The 27,791-nt window shown below is 37.9% G+C and overlaps 1 protein-coding gene across 4 annotated transcripts in view; it reads left to right on the forward strand.

Annotated features, from left to right (window-relative positions):
* Nucleotides 1–27,791, forward strand: part of BCAS3 (BCAS3 microtubule associated cell migration factor) — a 490,159-nt gene that overhangs the window by 213,261 nt on the left and 249,107 nt on the right. For all 4 annotated transcript variants that reach the window (XM_024211255.1, XM_024211257.1, XM_024211256.1 and 1 more), the window contains 3 exons: nucleotides 16,444–16,544; nucleotides 21,404–21,600; nucleotides 23,476–23,573. In XM_024211255.1, coding sequence (XP_024067023.1) covers nucleotides 16,444–16,544; nucleotides 21,404–21,600; nucleotides 23,476–23,573 — 396 coding nt within the window. The remainder of the gene's footprint in view (nucleotides 1–16,443; nucleotides 16,545–21,403; nucleotides 21,601–23,475; nucleotides 23,574–27,791) is intronic.

The following is a 27,791-nucleotide window of genomic DNA, read 5'->3' on the forward strand; positions in this document are numbered from 1 at the left end:
CACCCAGCGGCACCAATCAGGATCAGGACCCTGTTGTGTTATCCGAACTATAGGCACTATACAAATACATAGGAAGAGACAGTCCACGACCCGAGGCGCTTAACCTGTAAAGAACCTGATTTTCTGCAGAGAGTAGCTAAGACTCATCCTTTTCTATTCTCTAACTGTAGCTTGCCTCCTCTAGCTAGTACTCAGGAATTAAGACGTGGCTAATAAGTGTGAGCTGTTGAGGCAAGCTGTTGAAGTGTGCTTTATTTCTGTGACAATTAATTAGCTGCAACCATGAAACTATAGCAGGTTTCTTTCTAATGAATAATTTTAGTTCAGGTAGTGGTGGGTAAAGCTTTACACAAGCGATTTTTCTCTTTTGTGGCATGGCTGAAGGGAATACTCAGCTAACCTCCTCCTCTTTATATTACATACTTGTATGCATATAGGTACTCGTACATTAAATGTCTGTGGAAACATGTAAGCCTGACTACAGTCAGAAGCCTACACCTCCTGTTCCTTAGTCCCTCACCTTTCCAGTCGCTGTATATGGTACTTATAGCATTACTGTGTGGGATGAATGTGATAGTGGTTCAGGCCATTTTGGTAATCATGCAGTAACTTCATTCTGGGTTCCTTGGCCTAGATCACCTCTGATAGGGAACCTAAAAAAAAGTAGGACAGATTATCAATGCTAATATTCATGTTTCTTTTCAGCTAGCAAGTTGCTTAGGGACATACCTTTTGAAGCCACCTACAGGTAAATGGCTAGTTTCTAATTTTGCCATCATAATGAATAGCTAGGAGAAAAAAGAGTGCTGCACTATTTATTTATTTATTCCCATTTATATTAAAGCCTCCATTCATTGTCCTAGGTGCTTTTACTATGGTTAATGCATACAAAAAAAAATAAAACTAGCATACATGTTGAACTGCTTATACATCTTCAAGCAGCGGTCACCTGCCACAATAACGATAATCAGAGCCCCAGGACTACATCTATAATCAAAGCAATTATGTGTTGTTTAGTGTGTGAATTTTCTTCAGCTCTAAATCCTGCTTACATCAATTTCTGGTCATTTTTGTTCTTGACCTGAAGACTTTCGAGCAATTTTATGTGTGAATTTAATAGCATTACAGATGATATTGTGCACGGTGATTTCTAGGTTGCTGACTGGGCCAAAGTGACCCGATACTTGTTTTATTGATATATATCGTATAAGAGAATGTATAAAGGAGAGATTACAAAGTAGCAGCCGTGTTAGTCTGTATCCGCAAAAAGAACAGGAGTACTTGTGGCACCTTAGAGACTAACAGATTTATTTCAGCATAAGCTTTAAAGGAGAGAGTTTTCCAGGGCCTATAGTAAAACCAATGGTTTTCAACCTGTGGTCCGCGGACTCCTGGGGGGTCTGCAGACTGTGTGTAAGGGGCCCGCGAAAGGTTGTCGTTATCATAGATCAGTGGTTTTCAACCTGTGACCTGCGGATCCCTGGGAGTCCACAGACTATGCCTAAGATTTCCAAAGGGGTCCACACCTCCATTTGAAAATTTTTAGGGGTCTGCAAATGAAAGGTTGAAAACCATTGGTAGAAACCTATGGGGCTTAAGAACACAGAAGACATATAAAGAGCATCCCATGATAGACAGGGATGACAGAGCCTTGTTCATTCCATATGCAAAGTTTGATAGCACAAGAAGGATTCAGACTGAGATAGAATAGGTACCCTAGAGAAGTATTCAAAATGCAGAATGATTTTAATCCTGATTTTGTATAGTTTATTTTGCCTTTTGTTTGATGAGAAAATTCCATTAAAATGAACCTGGAAGCTGTATTTATACCGAAGTAGAATGCAGCTCCCCATTTCCTTCAGAACACTGTTAAAATTACATTTCTAGTTATAGTGAACCTCCACTGATAGTGAGAGGGGCGGGAGAAAGTGACTGCAATGTAAGAGGGAGTTCCACTGTATTATCCATCTGTGGCAATTATGTTGAGGGGACTTTTTTTTTTTCTGTTTGACAGACCCATATAAAAGTAGACATTATTTGAAATGCTTTTACTGCTAGGCAGGTACTGATAACTGATAGCATGATATGCTTTTGTAGCTTCAGAGAAAGTCTTAGTCTTTTCTTACAAGAGGAGGGTTGGGAATCTAAAACTCCAGGGGTGAAATCCTGGCTCAGTTATTTCAATGGGAAAACTCCCATTGACTTCAGTGGGGTGACATTTAATCCCAGAATTCTACTCCCAGTTCTGCCATGACTCAGTGTGTGTGACTTGGGGCAAATTGCTTCCCCTGTTTGAGTTCTGTAAAATGGGGTGATGTTTACTGTACTCACCTCACAAGGGATGTGAAGTGTTTTTGTAAAGAGTTTTGAACATGTACGGTTCTGTATAAATGCTAAGTATAATTTATTTTGTGACTTTGCTGTGTAAATCAAACACCATAATGATTCTTGTTGGGGTTCTTTTAATGTAGGCAATTTATGAATTTCCCCAATGACTAGCAATTTCCTCCTTAAAAATGTATTTTAATACAATATTGTATCCACTCCATTGATAAAGTCCACAGTCAATCTTACGAAAGCTGAAAGTGAAATCTTTTTTTCAATCTAGTTGCCTGTTATTGTGGAAGGATGGTATAAAAATACCTCCAGACATTTGACACATTTGGGCCTAACACATTTAAGAACAAGATTTACTCTAAATCAGAACAAAAATAGACTAAAATGAATATATTCAAATTGAAGCAAATTTGGACTGTACATAAAGTTGCCTCTTGTATATAGTTTTGTATAATTTCTCTCTTACTACCATGGCAAGGGGCACCTTCAAGTTCCGGGTAACAGTTTAGGCTCATCAAGAACAATTTTATGGAGAGGCCCTGCAGTTGTCAGAAGCACGCCTATGACAAGAATTAATATATTAACTGCTCTGCAGCACTTTTTGACAAATTGCTTACTAAATACATCAAAATTGATTGGACATTCTGTGTTTAAATTGACAAATGGCTACATTAGGGGAAGGAGGGAAATCCATTAATTACAGCTGCCCTCAACCATAGGAAATGTAATCATATAAATATAGATTTTGTTAAAGCAAAAATCTCTACTTGATTGTAGTGTTGCTGGTAAGTGTACTTGCACCTCATTGCTATTAAACCTCTAATAGGAGGCTTCGGAGGCAGTTCTTACTAATTGACTTCTGAATAATCAAAAGAGCATTTCTGTTGTGTTAAAAGAAATGATGCAGTGTTTACTTATCTCACTACAACCACTTCTGAAAATGTATTTATTCCATAGGTGGGTAGAAGCCTGAGTGGAACCATTGAAGCTGGTACCATTTCATTCATTGTCCATCACAGGATGCTGTTTTCTTTATATGACCCTAACTCTAGAATTCAAAGGCATGAGCCAGGTCGCTCCACTCAAATTCTTTGACCTCCTACTATGCAATACTGGATTGGTTTTTATTATTTCTGTAAAGTAATTTGTGCTTAAGGTATGCATGAAGCTACTGAGAATTAATTTTGTAAACTCTGTAAGACACACCTTATAAACATTTAGGCCCAGATTTACAGCTAGCATTGACTTGGCCAGTATAGTATATCTTCTCACCTGTGGACCAACTGTTGTGCATTTCACTTTTAGTGCCTTTCATCCAGGGATCTCAAATTTGGCTTGCTAAGTGTTCACTAAGTATTGTCTCTAAAAGGATTGTGTTTACTCTATTTAACTGTTTGGTTAAACTAAGTGATAACACAATCTAGTAAGTAGTCTGGGGTCTCTGTGGTATCACATTTACACTTCCTCCTCTCTCAAATGCAAGTTAAACACCAGCAGCAAAATTTTTCTCTCTGAGGAACTTTCAGAAATTAATTGCTTATTTTACACTCCTTTCACACATTCCACTCGTGACACTGGGAATTCCACACATGAAATTGGTGCATACCGGTATTATGCAATAGAGGATGGTACTGGGAATAAGAGTACAGACTTGAAAAGAGAATTTTGCCTTCAAGGGTATGTTCTCATCATGAGTAAAGAGGTTTTGTCTTCTGTTTTCCATTAACACTAAGGTGGTGAATCACTGTATATTGAGAGGAGGTTTTACCCTATTATGAGATTTTATAGCTATGTTGTTACACTTCAGCAGTCCCTTTACAGCTCTTTCAAGTGGCCCTTGTTTAAATGCAAGTTTACATGTGACATGCAAAAGGTTTCAGCTATATTGAACATTGTCTGTGAAAATGTGCTATGATGCAATGAAAAACCAGACTTCAACTTTATTGACATTGGCCAACATGCCAATGGTGCAGATTGTCCTTGCCAAATGAATACCTGACCTGTTATCCCAAATGGCTGCACTGCAGGATCCAGTTATCTCATACCAGACTGCAAGGCATTCGTCCGGTGAGTGTCCCAGCAGTACGGTCTGTTGAATAGGGCACTGGACTGGGACTTAGGAGACTGCTGTGCTGCCGCTAAACTGCTGTGTGACCTTGAGGAGCAAGTCACTTCACCACTCTGTGCCTCTGTTTCCCCTCTTGTCTATCTTGGGACTGTCTCTTATTGAGAGGGCCCCAATTTCAGTTTGGGCTTCTAAGTACTACTGCAGTACAAATAATAAATATAACCATGACCAAACTGAAGCTCATTCTCAGACAACAAATTGGACTATCTTGTAGCTATGCCTCCTCCAGTGCAGTTAGTCTCAGACTCTGTGACACCTCTTCAAGCCTCCTGACTGCATGCAGAGTTTCAAAGGCAACTAGCTGTGTTCCTCTAGTACAGGTACAGACTACCCATAACATTATGAGAAATGAAAATTACAGGTTTAATATTTTCAGTGTTATGAAGTGATTCACAAACTCCAACTGCAACAGCCCTGCTGTGTACACATGACCTATGTGAAATCAAAGCAGTTCTCAGCAGAATATTGTGGAATTGACTTGTTGAAGATCTTCCACATGAAGGCAGGTAGAGGAGACTGTTTAATCTCTGTTGAATGAAGGGAGAAGCAGTCCTTTTGTAAATCTAGTAGGACCTGTCAGAGGACTTGCTACATGCGAATGACTTTGCCTGTCATGACTTCACCCCAGCTGAAATTTGAGGAAAGTTTTATCTATGCCACCAACCTATCCATTGCTGGCCAAGCCAAGGATCTCTCCCAGATCAAAGTTCTGTTAACATCAGTGCTGTTTGGGCTCTCTGTCTATTACACCAAGAACCAATTGCACACCAACCCAGCCAAAACACAAGTGAGTCTCTTCCATCTTCGGAATCGTGAGGCCAGTAGACAACTCAACATCATCTGGAGTGGGGTGTCACTTGCCCACTCCTGGAATCCTGTTTACCTTGGAATGATGCTAGACTGCATTCTCTCCTTCAAGGCACACATGGAGACGGCAAAAGACAAAGCTAGCACCTGGGGCAACATACTCAGGAAGCTTTCAGATTCAAAATGGGGAACCAACCCAGCAACTTTAAAAGCTACCACTCTTGCACTTTATTATTTGGTGGCCGAATTTGCATGTCTGGTGTTGGAAAGATTGCTTCACACAAAGAAGCTGGATTCTGTGCTGAATGACAGCTGCCACTACGTCGCAGGATGTCTAAAACCAACAAACTTGAATAGCCTTTATGTGCTTGCTGGAATCGCTCCACCAGATATTAGGAGAGCAGTCACATGCAAAATGGAATGATTATGACAGGTCAGAGATACCAGACATCTGCTACATAGCCACACTGCAGTAGTTAGCTGCCCGAAATCGTTGAAAAGCTCCCTCCCTGCAACAGAACTGCTTTTAAAAATCACCGAAGGCTACGTGACTGAAAATGTGGTGCATACGGCTCAAAATACTCAACAAGGACGTCAAAATGCACATCAACGTTGCTGAACACCTTTCCACAGAGGATTGGTCACTGTTGAGATGTTTAAATCGCCTCTGAGCAAGAGTTGCCAAGTCAAAAGTCAATATGTGGAAGTGGGGCTATTCTAACAACCCAGACACGTGTGACTGTTTTGAAATACAGACCATGGAATGTCTGTTGGTCTGTTGGCTCCTGGAGGAACCATGCACCATGGAAGATCTCACCCCGCGTACAGAAGGGGCCATATCATGTGCCTAACACTGGAAAAACCTATGATTGTGGTGGAAGGACATAAGAAGCAGCAGCTAGTTAACCTTTTGGTAGTTTCCCCAGTAAACTGTTTGAAAGTAGAGAATCACATTACATCAGTGTTTTGGCATTTTACAAAAGCAATCAACAGCTTGGATGATACGTACTTACCCAACTAGATATATACTTAATCTTTACAGTCAAAGTGGAAAATTAAAGATTCATATTTTCTGGATTCTCCCTTTGATGTTATGTTTGTGTTTGCTAAGAAACATTGCCTTTAGCTAGTGTTGTATTTTTTTTTAAATTATACTTCATTTCTGCAGCATAATTAAGGAATGCAACATACTTTTCAAGATGACTTGCTGTAGCTACAAGCCAGTTTAAAGTAAATCTTCTTTCCAAAGGCTAGTCCTTCAGCTTGGAAAGATTCTGAATTATTCAGAAGCAGTCTAAAAATCCTAGTCATTCTGGAATTAGTTTTATAACTCCTCTGAAATCTGGAGAGCGTGTTTTTTGTAACCCAGCACAATGAGGCTTCTGATCCTGATTGGCGTATCCTGTGGCTACCATAATACAAACAACAGTAATAATAATAGTGGAAATAAATATATTTATTGTCTTTCTTTTTAAAAAATAAATATTTAAACAAAAGTAAAGTGATTTCAAAAGACATCTAATTTTTGGAAATTTGTTTACATTTATTTTTAAACCAGTAATGGATTTTTAAGATTTTTTGTTTTTGTTTTTTACAACTACATTTTTTAAATTTTCAGATTAAGCAGAACCTTGACACACTGCTCCTCAGAAAATTGATAGTTGGGTTGGCTTTGGTTTGTTCCAGACCTTCCGTAGTAGTTGATAACATACTGAGCATTTTCATGATTATAACCCAGCCTCCTCCTACGCAGTCAGAGATTAAAGAGCCTCTGCCCACAGGTATAACACTTTGTTATTGTTTCCTGGCTTCTATCTTCTGTTTATCTCTGCCGCAACATTTATTTTTCTCTCAGTGGTATGTAAGTATTAGTCATGGTCACATTTCTCTCCTCTTCATTTCACTTTATCCTCATCATGCCTTTTATCGGTGTCTCAGAGCCAACACCTACCACAGAGAGTAGTGATTGTAGCATAGGAGAGCTGTATAATGCTTTACATGCTCTTCCACACTAACAAACCTAATCTGCTGTAGTTAACATTGTCACTGTAACAAGAGGCTTCAGGGAAGTGGAAGGCAGGTTGCTCAGTTTTTCTTTATCTGCTTTGAACAGCACTTTGCATCTTGAAGTTCATCATAGTCTCTCTTTACTCTGAACATATTTGGTTCACAAGCCATTTGGAATTATTTAATTGTATAGTTTATTGTATTGTAAAGCAAAATTCTCCTTTGTGATCCACATTGTAGGTATGTCTTGGTTATTCCATTTTTATCCCATGTGCAATGTGCTAATGTGCAGAATATGCCCTAGACAGCTGTAGTGCTGATGAAAGTGGAGACATGTGCCCTGATAATTGTTTCTTAATGTAAAAAACAAAATGAATTGAGACTTTTGCCTTTTCATTTTCTCTTTGAAATGACGGGAGACGGTAAAAGGGAGTTGCTTGTTATTTCACTCTCTGATAAACCCTGGATTCATTGCAACAGTTGGATAAGTTTTTTTTACTGTGTAAACCATGTGTTTAAGTAGTGTAATAACATTTTCAAAACACATTTTATTTCTTCCTCATTTACTTGATTTACCTTTTTACTTTAATTGTTTTGTATCGACAAGACACAGCCAACTATGGGTTGTTGAACAAGTACGTTGTATAGACTTTTGATGAGTGTCCATGATATTAATCACAAACAGTGTGGAATAAAGCTTGGTACACAGTCATTTTCAGAGAGGTAGGATTTTCATGTTTGCTTCATTAACCATGAGGGCATAAAGACTAGTGCTTTCTTGTCCTGACGTAAGTGTTTGCATTGTAGTCTACTAAATCACCTCTCCTTACATAAAAAGTCTTTTAAGCAGAAATGTTAGTTTGTGTTTTGAGTGAAGGAAACTAAATCTCCCTTGTGATGGCATGGAGGTCACCTTGGCATGCCTCCTTTCAGTCGGGCATGGCACTGCAGGTGGGCCATGCCTCAGTTTCCCCTCTCAGGAAGTCAATTACTCCACTTCCTGCCCTCTTAACTCAATAATCTGCTGCTTGGGGCTGATTTATTATAAAACCACATACAAAATAGTCCATAACAAAAGTCCCAAATAAACAAAGGTTCTCCTGGCTGTCAGGGTTCCTCTGCAGCCTGCCCTCTGAGTTCTGATTCCAGTCCCCTCAGGGTGACCTCTGTCTCTCCGTATAGCAGGAGTCTATGTTAATGAAACAGTCACTCTGTCTCTCCAGATGGCAGAAGACCCCGTCCTCCACCTGGAGATGGGTAATTGAGACAATTATTATCCCTCTCCTTAAACCAGGAGTCTCCAGCTCTCCTTCCTCAAGTGTGTTATCATTTAGCCCACTGTAGGGCCTTAGCCAGATTTTTCCTCAGCTGGGGCTTTCCCCCCTAATTAGGCCCCAGAGGCTCAGGGTTCAGCAGGCCCATCTTCTCCTGCTGGTATCTGCCCTGCTATGAGAGAGGAGTCAACTTTTTTACTGGTCCCCTCCTCCCAGCTGATTCCCCATTGGCTAGGAGGAAAGGGGGACGTTTCCCCACTCTCTCTGCAAGGCTCCAGGCCATGAGCCCTTAAAGAAACAGTAATGGGATTTCTTCCCGAACATTTTTTACTCCTGGAACCATTTCCCCTCTCCCAATATCTCCCAGATCTCTCTTTGCGTGTATGATAGGACCTTTCAAAGTCTTAAAGGGCCATGCTGTGTGATGGGGTGGGTCAACCACTAGACATTACTGCCCTTAAGGAGCAGACAACCCCATCACAAATCTGCTTTTCACTTTTACTGATAAGAGCAAAGTTAAGTGGTATAAGGAAGGAAATTCTATTCTTTTGTTGAGGATAGGTCTGAGCAGGATAAGTAGAAACAGGGCAAGTGTCACTTCACGGAAGTTGTCTTACATGGAAGTGCAGCTCTTCAATGGCAGAATGTGTAATGTGTTTAGCCTTGATCAACATTTATGTAATAATCCAGTAAAAGTGGACAAAAATGCACTAAATGCAAGTTACATTCTCAAAGTGCGTAAGAGTTATTGGGGCAGTATATACATGCATGGACGTATACATGGCCACATTTCCCCATCCCAATCTGCTTTTCAAATGCTAAATGCTGGAAACAGCACTGCGTATAAGAATTAAAATCTTTCAGATGTGTACAAACAACAATAATGAACAAGGGCACATGCTGAAACATTTCTTTGCTGTTCTTACATGGTCATCTGGAACTTCTTAGAGAGGGGTCCATCAACACTGAGGGGTCAGTTTTCAAAGCGGTGTACAGGGATTTAGCCGCGCGACTCCTATTGACGTTAATGGGAGTCAAACGGGTAAATCCCTCCGCACCGCTTTGAAAATTTACTATTAAGCCTCTTGACTTCTCACTACATACTTTGATTGTAACACTAATCCATGGTTAACATAATTTTCCCGACAATAATGTCAAACATACTTTTGAAGTCAGTGAATTATAGAAATAGTTACCTCTTCCATAATTCTTTAAAGATGGCCATCAGATGGATTTCACAGTAGGTCTTTGCAGCTGAAATTATTTTTTAATACAGGAAAGAAGGTATTTATTGCTCATTGGTAGAGAATTGATAGTCTGCTGCACGCCCTCAGTATCTAAAGTTTTAGTTCCACACCAGTGCAACATTAACACATTGTAAGTAGTACTGTACATTCTAGCTGTGCCCAGGAAGTGTTTCCCCCCCACTTTTTGCAATAATTTAGGAAAGGAAGCTAGCGTCAAGCACAGTGAAAATCTTGTAACAGAATTGAGAGAAACATTGAAGCCTGATTAAAGATTGTTACTTTTAGTGTTTCAAAAAACAAGTAGCCAAGGCTGCAGTCTACCAGACCAATGGAAATTAAAGAGTCATTAAAAATATATAAATAGTCACCAAAGCTCCTGATAACTTCATCTCCTATTTAGATATTCCCTTTAGATTATAAACTGTGTGGTACGGGGATCAAGTCTTTTATGTCTGTAAAGCACCCAGTAAACATTCTGTATATAAATAATGAATAATTAAATACTTCTATAAGCCAATGAATGTGGCACAATAAATTTGTGTTGGGTTACAGAATTTCTCTACATAATTATAGAATCTTTGTGCATATAACAATCAGAGGATCATTCATAACATGGAAAATGTTTTGTTTGTTTGCAATTGGGGATGAGCTTTTCATCAAGAGAAAAAGGAAGGAGATATTTGCGATTGCTTGAAATTCCTTTTTAAACAAGTCTACAGGAAAAAGGCTTTTATTCTGTTACAGGGAAATTTACTTGTCCTTATTTTTATATATATAATCAACTAACATACAGAGTATACCATCATTTAAGATTTCAAAGATAATATTTTCCAAAAGGGGAAATCTAATCATATCTGTGTGATGGAAGAAAGAATTTAGGAACATGCATTCACCATAATTATGCTACAAAGATTGATCGAGAGCTATTAGAATACAACTACTTGACAAACTTGCATTGATAAACTCTGGGGAGCATGGAACCTAGTACATAAACCTACCTAGTGCAGGTGAGAGAATTTCTGTAAGGTCTGAAAAAATCTTACCTGTTGAATTGAATGAAAAGTTGCATCAAGGAAACCTGTACAAGAACTGGTATATTGGCTCTTGATTTTTATTCATTGTGCATAACATGATGTAACTAATGCCATGAGTATCAACAGTAATATAGTGATGCAGACCACCTGAAATGTGTAGCCTAATCTTAAAAGAAGTTGTCCTTATGAAGAATCAGTTGAGGTGCATGTGATTTGTTCATTTCTCTTCCTGCCTCCATCCATTCTAAATATAATTGAAACTGTAAAGAAAACACTTAGAAATCAGATTAAAGGGCCATTGTGCACACATCTTCCACATATTGTTATCAATAGAGTTTACCCAAAGGTAGATGTATGCCTTTGGAGATTAATTATGAGTAAATTTTCCAAGTCTTAGCTGGACTTTAGAGTCTATTGTAATTAATTTAAAATTGTAAATTGTGTATGTGCAAGTGAAATAATGGGAAGGCTTTTATGTGGCTTTTTTCCCCTCCAAACCTCTTTGTTTGAAATTAATTTGGATGCACTTTAGCTGGACATTTTTCTTGCACTAGCAGTTGCACGTACAAATGACAGACTGTATAATGGCCACTTCCCCATTGTGCCTTAAAATAACATTACCTCGGTATTTGCAGTAACCTTAACCCCGTATCTCTTATAGGGAATATCTAAGAGGTACAGTAAATATGTAGGGTTTTTTTTTTAAGTTACCTAAGAGCAACAGTTGTTTGTGTTAAGCACCTGTGCAACACCCGACTGTCTTGAATGAACTATCCATCTTGTGGTTCACAGTACTGGGGGAGAGCAGCCTACATGGAGCCTGTAGTTCTCCTTCTGCTCAGGTGGATGGAGAATGGGTGAGCTGAGCGGAAGGAGAGTAGGAAGTCATCTAAAGTAAGGAAGTAATCTACACCCGGTATAGGATGGGTACAGGTTACTTATTCCTGGAGCAAAGGGAAAACCAGGGGCCACATTGTGACTCTGAGTCATAGTATGATCCCTGGTCTGCTCCTGAGTCAAAATCTATCCCTATGGCAGTGGGAAAGGTTTTAAAGAATAACCACTGTGCATCTGCAAACCCATTCATTCTTGATTTGCACTCATAAGTGTGTTTTAGAGAGGCAAGGTCTGTCATTTATATGCACGAGTGATTGTGCCCAGATGAAAGCTATCTGTGTAAATTTTGGCCCTAGATGTTTAATGACTGCGTACGTTCCATTTCCCACTATACACGTTACAATAGCTTGTTGTACTAGAGTACACAAACTAAACTTCAGTCTGGTATGAAATCTGAAATTATTTGAACTCCAGATTACTGTAGGTTTGTTAAAGAAATCAAAGTAACTGCAGCAAAAAAGTTAAGGTTATGTGGTGCAGAAATAATACACTTTATTGGTTTTAATAGAAAACAAAGCCCTGCAGTTGTTGGGGCGATAGCTCTGTGCAGTCATGAAATGCCCTTTTCACAATTCTATACAGTCTGTGGATGTTCTCTTAGGAAAGAATAATGTGAGGAAAGTGAAACTAGATACAAGGTGTGAGTTACAGTTAGAAAACTTTAATAACTGAACATCTCTTGTATTGAGGATCAGGGCGCAAGAAAGAGCCTTGACTGATGTAATACAGAACATGAGCAAAATTTGGTCTTTTTATTTCTGATATTGGTGCAAGTATGTTCCTAAAGAACTCAAAAAGCTGTATTATTATAGCACACTATTAGCTGTGCTATTATTAGTGCCGTATCACGCATCTCATTAATCCAGCTTTTCATAAGATTACAACTTCAATATAAAAGTTCCCTCTGGGCTCAAATTGTTGTAAACTTTCCTCTGGACTTTTAATTAACCTTATCTTGGAACTGTCTATTTCTGTAAATAATGGGAAAGTTCATTTTTTGTGATGTACAGATGCACAAGTCCAAATAACATACGTGCTCAGTTTTCCATAAGAGAATTTTCAGTGGACTAATATGATGACATAGCAGTGTTGCTGCTGCCGGCTAAACCAACATTTTTGCTGTTAGTCACTGAATAGCAACTTCACTGATCTTGACAGCTCTAGTAGTTGCCCCTGGGAAGGAGGAGGGGGAAAAACAGTCCATAAAGTTCCCATTGGTTTGAAAGCAGAAACATCTGCTGGAGTTATGAACAGTGTGTTAGCAGAGTTCCATAACAGGAAAGCCTGCAGTTGATCAGCTGTGCCCTCAAAACAGGCATTACTGCAGTCAATAGAATTTATTGCAGCAAAAGTTTAGGAGATATGGAGAAGATTAGGGCAACAGCAAAACGTGTAAAACTATGTTTTTCTTTCATTGGTTGAATAAATAAGGCATTACGATGGGCAGCATTGTTTCCTGTTTATATATTGGTGGTGACTCGTGTAGGTTTTGCAATCTGCAACAGATGTCTAACTTCTTAATATTAAGTTTGGTTTGAGATTAGTTTGAATCATCCTTAAGTTGTTGAGTAAGATCTACCACTGTGGTAATGATATAAGTGAATACAATTTTACTATTGTATCCTGAAAATGCATGCTGCTTAAATGATGTCCTTAATTACCTACTGAACATTATATTGACTTCAGTGAATGTGGCAGAGGCTTAGCACCTCATGGAAGAATCTCAGCACCTTGCAAAATGAGGCCCATAAAGAGTACAACACTGTATGTACTCTTTAAAAAATTAGGCCCAGGATTCATTTTGCTATGTTCCAGCTTTAAGAATGAAGTCATATGGCATTATGAGGGTGTCAGAAGCAGCTCCACAGTTGAGTTGTGTTAAGATATGCACTTAAAACTGTATTAAAAGCTCTTTATTTCACATGATATAAAGATTTATGAATACCCTGTGCTGTTTGTTATAGAGGCGCCGTTCTCTGTTTATGGTTACAGTTGTGTCTGCTTTGCTATTATAAATTCCTATTATTAGGGTTTACAACATGGTTGTAAAAATCTGCAGTGGGCGGAAGCCTGGCACATAAAGGTCAGCCCTTAAGCAATATTTTAAAATAATTTTTAAATGGTAATTTTTAGGTTACGCATATATAAAAATATTAGTTTTAGCTTTAATTAAGGTTGTTCAGTGGGTCTTGACATAAGTGCAAAGCTCTTTTGTCTTACCAAAGTAAAAATATTTTTCAGTCACATTTACTTCTGTCTTTTCTTAATTTGGTTTGTATGGTGCCTTCTGCTCCCACCAGTGGGTACAGTTCCCCTGGTGTAAACTCCAATGCCCTAACTTTCAAGCCATTGTTCACAAACAGGTACAGGAGAGAGAAGTTTCACCTGTCATATTATTCTAGGCCCCTGCATTTTGCTCCTTTAAAATTTCTGGAGCTTCCTCCAGTGTAAAGTTGCAGTTGCAGGATAATGCTGCCGTCACTAGGAGGTACAGTGATGGGGCCATAGTGATCCAAGGACCAGCAATCATGAGATTATATTAATCCTTGCAGTGGCGATTCCTGTGAAGGATGAGGCACCACTGCAGTTTCTCTTTGTAACAGGCAAACTGCAAATTATGTTCCCTGAAATTATATGTAAATATTGAAAGCTTTGAAATTTCTCTAATTCAGCATGAGTTAAGTAGCCTCATTGTGCAAACTGAAGAAGTGGAGGGGTTACATTTTTTTTGTAGCAGCCTGTGTGTGTATGCTATTAAATTAGGAAATGGAAATAAAACTATTAATGAGCTTGCAAAAGGACCTGTTTTTCCCCCCTGTATAAGAGCAGTTCTCTTGTTCCTGTCTTTTGGATGACAGAGAGACATAAAACTGAAGTATTAACTCCTCTTTAGTAATGTAAGATCCCATGACACTTCTCAGAAGAGATATGGTGTTGATTCCAATGATATGGCCAAATTCCAGCTAAGGTACTCTGCCTACCTAATTTCCTGCAATAGTTTCAGCTGAATACAGCATTCTTTACAGAATGTTACATAGTCTTACCCTGTTAATCAGTTGTCACAGAAGTTGTATTTTACTGGTGGATGAAACAATCTCTGTGTGTTGCTTATATGTCGGTGTAAAGGTCAAACTCTGCTCTCCATTACATTCATGCAGCCTCATTGGGTGCAATCTTGTCAGTTGTAGATGACTACATAGGCTGCTCTTTGCAAAAGCAGAACAGTGATAACAGAATGGTCCAGCAATTAATATTCCTGGAAGAGAATCAACAAGGAGGATCCCACTTAAGGAAGTGGCATAAAATGAGCAAAAGAAGCGAAGACCGGTCTTTTAAAGTCCATAGCAATCTTTAAGGGCCTAGCCCTGTAAAAACTTATGCACATGAAGAACTATTGATTAATGTCCCATTGACATTATAGCAGCTGTTTGCATGAGTGAAGCTACTCATGTATGCAAGTGTTCGCAGGTTCAAGCCTTGATTTTGTATAAGGTGGTTAGAGGCTACAGGGTTGGGAGCATTAGGAATGCATGTATAGGTGGGTAGAGGTCAGAAGAGGATGCAAATAAATCATCATACCAGAGCTGGCAGTTGCCTTCTGTGCTACCTTTTTTTTGGCTAGTTCAGGAGAACCCCAAAGCAATTACAAATGTAGGGCAAATTCTGTTCAATTGCATCTTTTGTTCCAAAATATGTGTGTTATATCCAGTTTTTCAGAATAATAAAAAAAAAATCCCATTTCTTAAGTGAGAGATCTTTAACTAACAGCACAGTGGTTGCGTGATGTGTACCTCTGTCTAATCTGCCTATTGTCTTTCCTAAAAAGGTGCTCTAGTTTCTCCCCTTAGACTCTAAACAGCCTAGACCTCTCATGTTACCTGCCCAATTGTACATATAGCACTCTTATAAAACGTTAGCTATTTGCACAGAAGCAAAAGGGACTTTGCTGAATAGGAACAATGCAACTTTTTTTTGGTTTCGGTCTGTTTTCTGCTTTTATATGATCAATTAATCATCTGTAGATACTAAAAATAACTAGCGTGTCATGTTTTTCATGAATAGATTGTTACTATTATAAAATTTAGTAATTTTATAAAACAGCTGCTGAGATGTAAATCATCTACTCCCACCTGATTAAAAAGAAACCAGTCAGTTGCCAAGTCAGCTTCAAATTAACTGCATTAGAGCCACGATGAGATGATCATATTTGTTCCTGAAGCCAGGGAAGAAACTAAGTATTCAAGGTCGGTATGCATGCCAGTGCCTCAGGATAGGTTTTGTCACTGTAGCTTAACATAGTTCAACTTCTCTTAAAGTGGACAATTTGAAAAGTTTGTGCAGCAAGCTTATATCATTGACAGTGGCATTTGTCAGTGTGAAATCCCTCAAGACACATGGGAAGGGCTGTCATCTTTATTGAAGCTATTTTGTATGCTTGTTTAGAGCTTCAGGCTGAAAGAAGAAGAGCAAGTTGGGTTATCATAGTGTCTGCCTAGGAATAAATAATATGACTGCTTCTAAGTTTTCAGAAGAGGAGCTTCTTTAGCATTTACACCATTTATACTCAGACTGATCTTGCTCTGTGTTCCAGTATAAACAGTCAGAGCTTTGTGAAAGTATGTATGTTGTCATACTAACATATATATGAGAAGGTACATTTTAAAAAATTTGATTGAGAAATCTAAATTTTTCTATCTTCTTTCTTTTCACAGTGGTTCCACCTGGGAGTCCTGGACCTATTACACGACATGAATCGTATGATAGCTTAGCATCTGACCATAGCGGTCAAGAGGATGAAGAATGGCTTTCCCAGGTATGGGTTTTGGTTTTTGGGGGGAGGTGGGGAGCAGTTCTATATCCAGTTCTGAAGAGAAATGCATCCTATCCAGTACCAGTGAATTCCAAAGCTTTATTTAAAAAAAATTCTAAAGACCACAGTAAAGCAACATAACACTTGTAAACCTAATTTCAATCTTGACCTAAGTGGAATCAGTTTGATGGTCTCAATGAATTCCTAGTGGATAAGTGTCCATGTTTTAACAAGCATAAACAAAGCCTCCATCCTATTGGCCCCAATTACATCCTTGGCAATCTCTGCGTGGATCAGGAAGGACTGAATTGGTCGTGGAGAATTATCTGCCTTCCCCAACCCTGCAGACGTTGTCCCTTTTGGTCAGGATTAAACAACGTTAGTATGGCAAACTGGGGAAGACTACTCTGTTGTGACTTATGCTGCACTCATTCTGCCCTAATGTAAGGCTGGAGGGTTAGTTGACTAAAGCATTTCTCTTTCTCTCTAACCGCCAGTCACCACCTTTCTCCAGCGCTAAATCTGTTCAACTGTTGCGGAATACAAACAAATGCACATAAAACATAAACTTTGAAAAGTAATTGCCCCTTGACTTAGCTACTGACTTCTGAGTTAATGTTTCCCTCTGTAACAATAGATTACATGTTGCAGGAATAAATATTTCTGTTGTCTGAGGTGTTATCAACCGTTAAAGAGGAAAGTCAGATCTCTGGACTCAGGGTTTGGCCAATAAATGGAAACAGAACCAATTTTCAAATAATTTGGTGTAAACTATAAATGTATTTGTAATTTTGGAATGCATTCTGTAAGGTTGGGACCATAAACATTTGAAACAAATTTAAGGGAACAGAAAGCAAATTGCTTTGCAAAACCTTTCTAGGTCATCTTTAAGTCATAACACAGAAAAATAAAGATTGAAGAATATGATGTAATATCTTTATAATTCAGTTATTTTTAATATATTGTCTAATGGTTGATAAACTCTGTTGTTATAGAATATCCTAATTTAAGACTGGAAGGTTAGTTAGCTGTAGTACTTTATAATGATCTCAATATGAACAAACTATTTTGAATACTAAGCCAAACCTTTAAGTTTTTACTCAGGGAATATTCTCATTACATTCAGTGGGCGTTTTCCCTTAGTAAGAACGAGGTAAGGATGTCATGATTTGGTTCAATGCAAAACTTCAGTTTACAAACACAGCATATAAATAATAAAGTGAAATTCCATTTCTGTAATTTTTTTTTAGATTGACCTTTGAAATTTATTTTTGTAAGGGTTAAAAATGATGAAAAATAACTTAATTTACCAAAGCAATTATCCAGCACTTTCAGGATTCATTCTGACAGGCAGCCTGAATTTTCTTCAGTTTGGATACATTACTATGTAGGTGTCGTACTTTCAGTGCTTCTGTCCAGCTTTCACATTTTAATTTGGCACTATTTCAGATATATTGCATTGCCTCATGGATATGTTGAGGATCTGCTACATCCAGTGACTTTTAAACCATATCTAGTATATTCCTCAAATAAGACTGCAGTCCTGCAATAGGTCTATACAGGTGTATACATCTGTGTCTCGTGGAGCCCCAGTGATTGCAGGGATCCATTCACAAAGCCATGGCCTAAGATTTCAGTTCTGGTTTCACATTGATATGTCAGACCTGGTGACACTGTCTCTATCTTGTCACAGCATAAAGACAAACGGAGAAATCCTGGCCCCATTGATGTCAATGTGAGTTTTGCCACTGATTTCAGTGGGGCCAGGATTTCAGCCAGAGTTTTTAAGAGTTTTCCAAATTCACCTCTACCCCGATATAACGTGACCCGATATAACATGAATTCGGATATAACATGGTAAAGTAGCGCTCTGGGAGTGCGGGGCTGCGCAGTCCGGCGGATCAAAGCAAGTTCGATATAACGCGTTTTCACCTATAACGCGGTAAGATTTTTTGGCTCCTGAGGACAGCGTTATATCAGGGTAGAGGTGTACTGTAACTACAATGCAAGTGTTATATCATAATCCACGTTCCAACATCATTTAGTTACTTTACAACTTAGCTCACATTACTTGTTGGGTTATTCTTCGGTGTAGCAGATGGTTTACAGAGCAAGAATAAAGTGGACATACAGCATAGAGGATTGTGTGTTGCTAATAAAAAGATGATTCAAAGTAGCAATAGGAGCACAGCGCTACTCAGGTCTTGTCATAAGTACTCTGTAATAGAGCAGCAAGTATATTTTATATGAAAAAAATTCCCAAATGAGGTCTCTTATTACACAAAAAGAGAATCAGGAAGTGCACCAAGAATGCTTAGTTTTTGCTAAGTGAAAAGAGTGATGATATCTCTTTTGAACATGAAGATCCTAGCTTTCTCTAAGCAAGCCACTTTAGATTATGCCCAAAGAGCATGTATGTTTTTCAAAATTAAAGTGTTGTTATCAACAGTAACAGCATGCAGTGAAAAAACACTGCCCTTCACTTCAACTTTTCAATTAGAACAGTGGGTAATGTGTGCTGTCAGTGTGAAGTAGATACAATATGTTTGTCCTGCACACAACAGGAGAGTGAATAGGAACATCTGGCCATAGCCTCGGTGAAATTTCAAAGGCATCTGTTTACCTCTCGGCTCTGTGACACTGATGGTTTCAAGCTTAAAATATACAGAATGCTTTATCTGTGGCCTAATTTACATTGCCGCATAAAAGCTACTTAAATTATAAACCTCTACAGTCAATCTGAGTTACCCCAAGATAAATAGAAATATGGAGGTAGTACTACGCAGACTATGCTTTTGTCCTCCCAGGCTTGCAAATAATTGCCTTGGAACAATATTTTCTAAGCCTTTAAAATTACCTTGTGTAAGAATCAGAAGTCACCTAAAGCACAGAAATGTGATAATAGTTAAAGAAAACTGTATGATGTTAAGCAGGAAGGCACATCTATATGTAACAAAACTACCGAAAGATGTAAATACAGATGTCTTCAGTGTACTGCATTCTATTTCTTTGTGGAGTTATTTATTATTTTAATAGAAAATGGTAGGAATTTAGTAGGCTATCTGATTTTGTGCTTTTGAAAATACCTGTTCACCAAAGTTTAAAAATCAGAAACGTTTAACAGGAAAAGAAAACACTAAAGTGTCTGTGCATATGCTTTGTTATTCTTAACTATGTCTTAATGGTCTTGTACGCCTGGCTGGGTTGGCCTGTTCATTCTAAGTGTCTACTTTCACAATTACATACCTTTTCAAAACAAAAATTACTAATTGAAATTCTCATGCTCGTTTGCATTCCTAGAGATGACTTTTTTTAAGTGTTTGAAAAAATTGATGATCATCTGGTTTTGAGGTGTCAGTATGAAAAAAGGCATCTTTCACATGTCCAAAAATATTTTGGATGCTCTTTCCTGCTTTGCTTACTGGAAATGACCTATTTTGTAAGATTCAGACAGGCCATGGATTTAGTTTCTCATTAAGAGCAAGTATCCTTGAGTTAAAGGATGAAATTTGTTTAAAGTTATTTGCAAACATCAGAAATTTGCACACTCTGCATGTACTTTCTATACTCTCCTCTCCATTTTAAAGTATGTATGGAAGTATGAGGCCTCAGGTTATATATATATGCACTAGTACATGGAAAATAAACCCTTTTGCTTTTGTTTAAATTGTCAGACTTTCAACTGAATGCATATATGTTAAACATTTAGCTGTCTTGCTAAAGTAAGTGTATTGTATATATGTGGTTGTATTGTATATATGTGGTAATGTGTGTATGGCTGGAGCTGTATGATCTATTACAAATGATGTTGTTTTTCAGCAAGATGGTCTCTGCCAGCAGTAGCTTCAGGAATGCCAACAGTAATTATCAACTTTGTTTTGAAATACAATTCACACTTTATACATGTGAAGAAGTGCTTTTTACAGTGTGAACTTTCAGAACGATGCACTGAACAAAATTGTAACAGCTTGCTCTTAAAGAGAGGTCTCCCTGACCTGGTCAGGATTAAAGTTGTTGACAAAGATGTATGGGGGAAGGTTTTCAGTTGCTTCACTTGGACCAGGTGGACAAAGACTGAACTACGTTCTTCTCTGGTTGTTACCAAAAATTCTAAATTGTTAGTTTCGTAGTTATGGAATTCATTTCGCAATGGTAAGAACAAGGTACATACTTGATCATATGAAATAATAGTCATGGTGAATGTCATGGACTCCAGAACAGTGTAAGAGGATTCAGAGATTTTGTCGCCTAGAAATATTTATAAAATTGAAATTATCAAGGGAAGTTGTTTTCTGATCTTGAGCAACACATAGGGCTTAATTTTCAAAGTCAGATGCCTTAATAACATTTCTGACTCTCGCATATGGATGCTTAGATTAGCACGTAGGTTTAAAACAGGCATTCGAGTGCCTAAGTGCCCATATGAACATCCAGATACAAGGTTTGGTCATGATGTGTAGGAGCCCAGATTTGAAAATTGGATTCACTGTAGATTTTTATTTTGAAGGGTTAAAATGCTGTTAATTTCTAAAATAGTTTAACCCAGAATCCCGTTTAGGTTCTACACCCGTTTAATTCCTGATCAATGGCTGGATCCTGCAAGGTGCAGAGAGTCTCCTTGTCCATTTCTGAGTGCCTTCATCTCCTACTGAGACCACGGGACGGAGGGTTCTCAAAGCTTTGCAGGAGGCCCTTTATAGGATCAGATCTTATATAAGCAAAGCCATTCTGTATTTTGCTCTGCAGAAATGTCTTCTAAGGAAATGGAGCAAAATGCCCTTCTCCAGTTTGGTTGCCCTGGGATTCTAAAGGGTTCATGAGATTGAGGGAATTTCTCAATATGGTGTAAAATATTCTTCTAGGTTGAAATAGTGACTCACACTGGACCTCACAGACGCCTATGGATGGGCCCCCAGTTCCAGTTCAAAACGATTCATCCCTCAGGTCAAACAACGGTCATTTCATCCAGTTCTTCTGTGCTGCAGTCACATGGTCCAAGTGACACCCCACAGCCTCTTCTGGACTTCGATACAGATGACCTTGATCTCAACAGCCTCAGGTAACAATAGTTAATTTTACAAGAATGTTTCTTAGTTATTTACACACAGATTAGCCAATTGCTCAAATAAATTCTTCCATGTAAACGCATAACAATTAATATCAAGCTTGTCTGGATCAGATACTTAGACGATCACATGCCTTGTTAATGATAAAAATTCATGTAGGACAAAGTGATGATAAAAATTTCTATCCAAATGTCTTTAGTGGTCGCCTAGATTCCCTTCTGTTGCCGCTTCTTGCCTGAATAACAATGGAAGATGTGCAAAGTCCAGTTGTCTTGTTCTATTGCACTTAATCTCTAAAATGTTCAGTGCTTCATTGCCTTCCACAGTTTCTGCATTGCTTAGCAACATCATTTGCTATAACATGATTAGGAGCATCAGGGTGTAGATTTATAGCCTGCTGACTATAAAGGGGTCAGTGTGTTGGAACACTAAGTGAACTACTGGAATGTTTTTCCCCCTCCTCCCCCCCCTTTTCCATCTTCTTTTCTTTCCTTGTTCAGTGTATTATGTAAAATTCTGGTACTAGATTTGAACCTAGTGATGCCTTGAAAACTTTTTCCCTCATGTATGCTTTTTTTGTCATTGGCAAAATGACATTGTCTGATGGAAGTGCGTTTTTATCTGCCTCTTTGCCAACAGCAAGAACATCTCAGTGCAACAAAACGAAAGTCACTGCTTTAGTTGGTTCATGACTTCTGTTTCTTCTTAAAGAGTAACTCATATCCTTACCTTTTTTCAGTGTACTTTGTATTGGGTTTGCTTTGTTTTCCTCCATTCTTATTTTTAAGATTTCCTAACATTATTAGCCACTTTCTAGGAGCGGTTGACTTCCTTGCAATGTGTCAACAATTGCTAATAGATTATCAGAAGGTGCCAGAGTGAAACCTAGTGCTGTTACCCTGCTGAAAATGGGTATAATAAAAGAACCAAGTAGTTCATCTCAATACGTTACCCCAAAACTTTCAGATTTTAGTCATTCTCAGTTTAATTAATTTAAAGCTATCAATCTTTGCATGTGGGCTTTTTTGGGGGGGGGTTGTTAGTATTTATTGGTAGCCAGTGATTTTTAAAAAGTGCCATATTTGTCATACATTTCTGCTTCCCCTATGATATCTAGAAAGAGTTAACAAGCTTTAGGAAGTCTACATCTTTCAGAGCCAACAGATGATTCTGGAACCTAAAGTTTCATGGTATTGGCTCTCTGGGATTTAGACTGTATTCCCATCTCCCACGAATAAAACAGTGCAAGTGTGGAAGATGACCAACCCTGCTGAAAACTATGCAAACTCTTCTGGGCCCTGAACTTGATGTGAATAGTCTTTACTCATGTGAGTAGGCCCATTGACTTCAATTACATTGCCCCCTCTGTAAGGATATTCTGGATTGGACTCTTAATGTGTATAGCTGGCTTTCTAAGGTTCTTTGGAACCCAGCCAGCTGATGTCCAGATGCCGGATATTTAAAGAATTATATGTATACATATAAAAATCATTGATTAAATGAAGAAAGATGTATGCTGGCAGGAGAGTAGGTAGTTAAACACATAACCTTTCCCTGCCAAGCCAAAGGACTTGTACCATACCTGTGGGCAATAAGGGGAATTTGTGGAGTGAGGGTTTTCTTTTTTCCCTGGGGCTTTCTAAGAGCTCTAATCCTAAGAAAAAGTATGGAGACACTTAGTTTTCATGAAATTTATCATCCATTGCTTGGATCCACACACCAGTGGAAAATAAAAGCTTTCAACACTTGGTTTATTTTAGAATAAATAGTTCTTTAATTGATTGGACTTGTTCAGCTTTCTTGATTTAAGAACAGCCTTAATGAGCAGTGATTTTGACGCAGGTGAAACATGTGATTTTAAATTTCAGGATTCAGCCTGTTCGCTCTGAACCTGTTAGCATGCCGGGATCATCGCGCCCGATTTCTGATCGCAGAGGAGTTTCAACGATGATCGATGCTACCTCAGGTAAAAAGCACGTGTGTTGATTTCATGTTTTGATTGACATTAATGGCATTTGTTGAACTTTTATTTATTTGCGTAGTAACATGCTGTTACTAACCAAAGCCATATATTTAAAGAGCTGTCAAAATTTTCAGATCTACTGTAGGGTCTGTGCTATCTTATATTTAATGAACTTATATTGAAAGCTACCAGGATGATGACTTATCTTGCCTTTGATCACTCGAATGTGAAGTAGCAGTACTGACATAAAATCTAAATACAATATATGTGTTCAATTTACTGAAACAGAATATCAAAGTGCCTGATCTAAAGAAACAGAAGGTGTGTCAGGGCTAACACAGGAATGCTTTTATTAGTGAAAACATAAAGTTTAGAAAATCATTACACTAATAATCTCTGTCTATCATGGTTATAAATTACTTACCAATGAAAAATATCCTTGTATATATTAGCAATGTCTGTGAGTGAACACTCCCTATCAGATAAATTAACCAATGTTTCTTTAGCAGGAATATTTTTCACTGACTCCTTGTGCAATGGAGAACAACTTTAAATAAACCATGATTATTTCAATATCAGCATAATAATATATGTACTATCAAGTTTTCTGCCTTTGTTTCTTAGTGCCATGGTATACTATGTATAAAGAAACAAGGGCAGCGGGGTTTTATACTCCAGTACAGCTGTATAGAATGTGAAGGTTCCACACAGCAGGATTTTCTCAAATAAAATCTCTCACAAGTAGAATTATTAAACACACAGCATTAGTCAAACAGTCGAGTCAGAGAGGATTTTAATCTTTAGCGATTTGAAAATCCCTAGAGACTGCTGATTGGATTGAGGTTTAAACTGTAAAAGGAAACTGCAACACATAAAGAAACTGATTTGTGAAGGGTGTTTTAAAGAGAGTTAAAATTAAAGCTCCTCTTCCGGACTTTGTTTGCTATAGATATAAATTCTGAATCCAAGATATTACATTTGTGTGCCAAATCTATTTATTTTGGTGTCTTTTTCTAGATCCGTGTTTATAATTAAGTGTAGTAATTACATTCACACTCCGTAGTTAAGGTTGTGTCATCACTGACATTTAAAAATCCCTATTTTCAGACATTTTAAAGTTGTTAAATGAACTCTGCTTGAAACTAGGCAGACATCTGGGACTGCATCCTGGGAATATTTTTAATAAATGTATATGAAATATTGAGAAAATTATCTTGGCTATATAGGGAAACCTACAAGTATCAAAACTGATACATTTTTGTAGTAGTTCATCTGAAAAATGTCATTTTAAAAAAATAAAATATAACAGACTTAGCTCATCATGGTAACCTCGGACAGTATATTTGAAATTTTGAATACCAAATTATTAATGTTTTAGGCTATTCCAGCCTACAAATCCAACCATGGCAGCTGTCCAGCATAGTTAGGGGCATTTGCAGGATGGCTAGAACAACACAAATAAAGAACGGTGTCCTAAGTCCTTAGCTAGTCTATAACATGGTTCTCTAATATGATTCTATAACCGAGTTGTTCCATCTATGCTACAGACAATAAACCATGCAAGAAGATGGCTACCTCCCTGTGCTAAATAACCCACTTCGGTAGTGTAGCTGGGGCCTTTGTGTAAAGTGGCTCATATGCATGTGATGAAGCTTTTTTTGGTAATGCTTTTAACATGTGTGTCCACATTAAAATTAGTATGTATTGTTATAAGACTACATATATTTATTGTACAACAATGCAGTTTTGTTATAAGCCCTCATAAGTTTCTTACAAACAATACATGGATTTTGCCAGTGATGTGCTGATAGCAATATTTTATTTAACTCCACTTCCAAACAGTTTGGATTTGAATTGATTTTTTGATTCAGAGACTTTAACCTCTATTTGAAGCCTTTGTATTGGCTGAGCCCTGGTTCTTTCCCATGCAGAAACTATTACTCCTTACAGGTTTCAGAGTGGTAGCCGTGTTAGTCTGTATCAGCAAAAAGAACAGGAGTACTTGTGGCACCTTAGAAACTAACAAATTTATTTGAGCATAAGCTTTCGTGGGCTAAAACCCACTTCATTGGATGCATGCAGTGGAAGATACAGTAGGAAAATATATATACACAGGAAACGTGTGTTGCCATACAACTGTAACAAGGGTAATTAATTAAGGTGAGCTGTTAGGAGAGCTATTAGCAGCAGAAGAAAAAAAACTTTTGTAGAGTGGATGGGTCATTACACAAAGAACATGCTAATTTTTCCCATGCTAATTTTTCTCCCTACTGTTACTCACACCTTCTTGGCAACGGTTGGAAATGGGCCATCCTGATTATCACTACAAAAGTTTTTTTTCTTCTGCTGATAATAGCTCACCTAATAGCTCAGATTACATTTGATGGTTTAGTGAGGTGGCCTCTCCTAAAGGGTTAAGGAGCCACAAAAGAATGCATGCACTTTTTCTCAAGGTTTCATTCTGCACTTGAAACGGAGTCCAGAAGATGAGAAACAGAGTATTTAGCACGCATTCTGTCTTCCTCTCATCTTTTCATTTAAAAAAAAATGCTTAATGGATGTGTGCAGCAAATTACATTAAACTCAGCTTTGACTGTAAGGATTTTATTTTAAATACCGTGCTTGAGCTGCATTGCATTTTTGTCTTCCAAAGTCCAGTACTGTAAATATTCTTATTTCCTGCTGATATTACCAAGGCACGTCCTAAATGGCTTACATTCTTTATGAAAACAAGTTTATTGGCAAATACCTTTTTAGGTTTGATGGTTGTTTTTTTTTTTAAGTAGGTCATAAATTTTTTATTACCTAACCTGAACCAGGAAGTGATTCTTTAGTTCTGACCCATACATTTGAGTCTGTTGCACTTTATGAAGATACTTATCTGGCTGTTTGATTGCCTGTTGCTTAGAGATGTGACCAGTGTGGCGCCCCCTTATCAAGTTCTATCACTTGGTCTTGCCATCAAAAGATGGCAAGTATGTGTTTATCATCTTTGATTATTCTTGCAGCGCATTTAATAGCTCACACACACACACATCCCCTGCCGGTGACAGCTCTGTCTTTGTGTTTAACACGACAACAGTGTACATAGTTTTATTATGATAACTTTTATAGGTATGTCAGCAAAACCATGCTATCATGTAAAATTTTCTGGCACAGAGGATTTAAAATAATTCTTAATTTTAAAAAGTATAGGCCACTTGCACTGATGTAAATCAGGAAGATCTCCAATGAGAGCCAGGGAGTTATACCAGAATAAAATCAATGTTACTGAGTATAGAATCAGGTCCATTTCTGTAATAAAGAAGTGAGATCTAAGTATTATGTTAGATAGAATTTAGTAAATTATATTTAAATTATGGAAGGGCTGTTTTTAACAGTAAAGATTGGAGGTAGGTTTTGTTGGGTTTCTTTAATGAAAATGACTTTATTTGCTCAAGTTATATTTAAATCCTTTTTATTGGGTTAACATTTTGATAGTTACCTTGGGTAAAGTTAAACATTAAGGTTTATCTTTTGATAAAGCATAAATAATTTTTTGTTTGTTTTTTGGTTGTTGTTTTTTCCACAGTATACAACCAAGTTTGCATGCATGTGTTGATTTCAGTCCCAAATGTTGGCACTTGTTCAGTTGCTGCAACCTGATGAGGATGTTTTGTTTCTGAATCACTTGTTTCTCTGCTCTGAGAAGATTCTGGGTATTGGTGATTATAAAGAGCTATCCCCAGTCTAAATCTGCACATAGAGCAGGCCAAATACTGCCTCTATCTTGGAGTACCTCTTTATTGTGGAAGTCTGATTCACATGAATATACATAGCAGTCTAGGTACTGAATCTGGGGAGGTGCATAAATACTCCTGTTAATTATCATCTTCTGTTAATAGAGGCCTTAATTCGTGCATCAGGTTATATTGTGCTCTCTCAAAAATCAATTCTTGCAACCTGCCCCTACCAGAAAAGCTTGTATAAAATGTATATGTTGCCTATTCTACAAATACATTCGAAGCAAGAGGAAGACCAAGGACCGGGTAGGACTGTTACTCAATGGGGGGGGGAGGGGAGGGAAACAATCCCAGAAAATGTGGAAATGGCAGAGGTGCTTAATGATTTCTTTGTTTTGGTTTTCACCAAGAAGTTTGGTGGTGATACGACATCTAACATAGTGAATACCAGTGAACATGAAGTATGATCAGAAGAGGCTAAAACAAGGAAAGAACACGT

The sequence above is a fragment of the Terrapene carolina genome, unplaced genomic scaffold, assembly GCF_002925995.2.
Source record: "Terrapene carolina triunguis isolate 2854851 unplaced genomic scaffold, T_m_triunguis-2.0 Scaffold231, whole genome shotgun sequence".
In the NCBI taxonomy this organism is placed as follows: domain Eukaryota; kingdom Metazoa; phylum Chordata; order Testudines; family Emydidae; genus Terrapene; species Terrapene triunguis.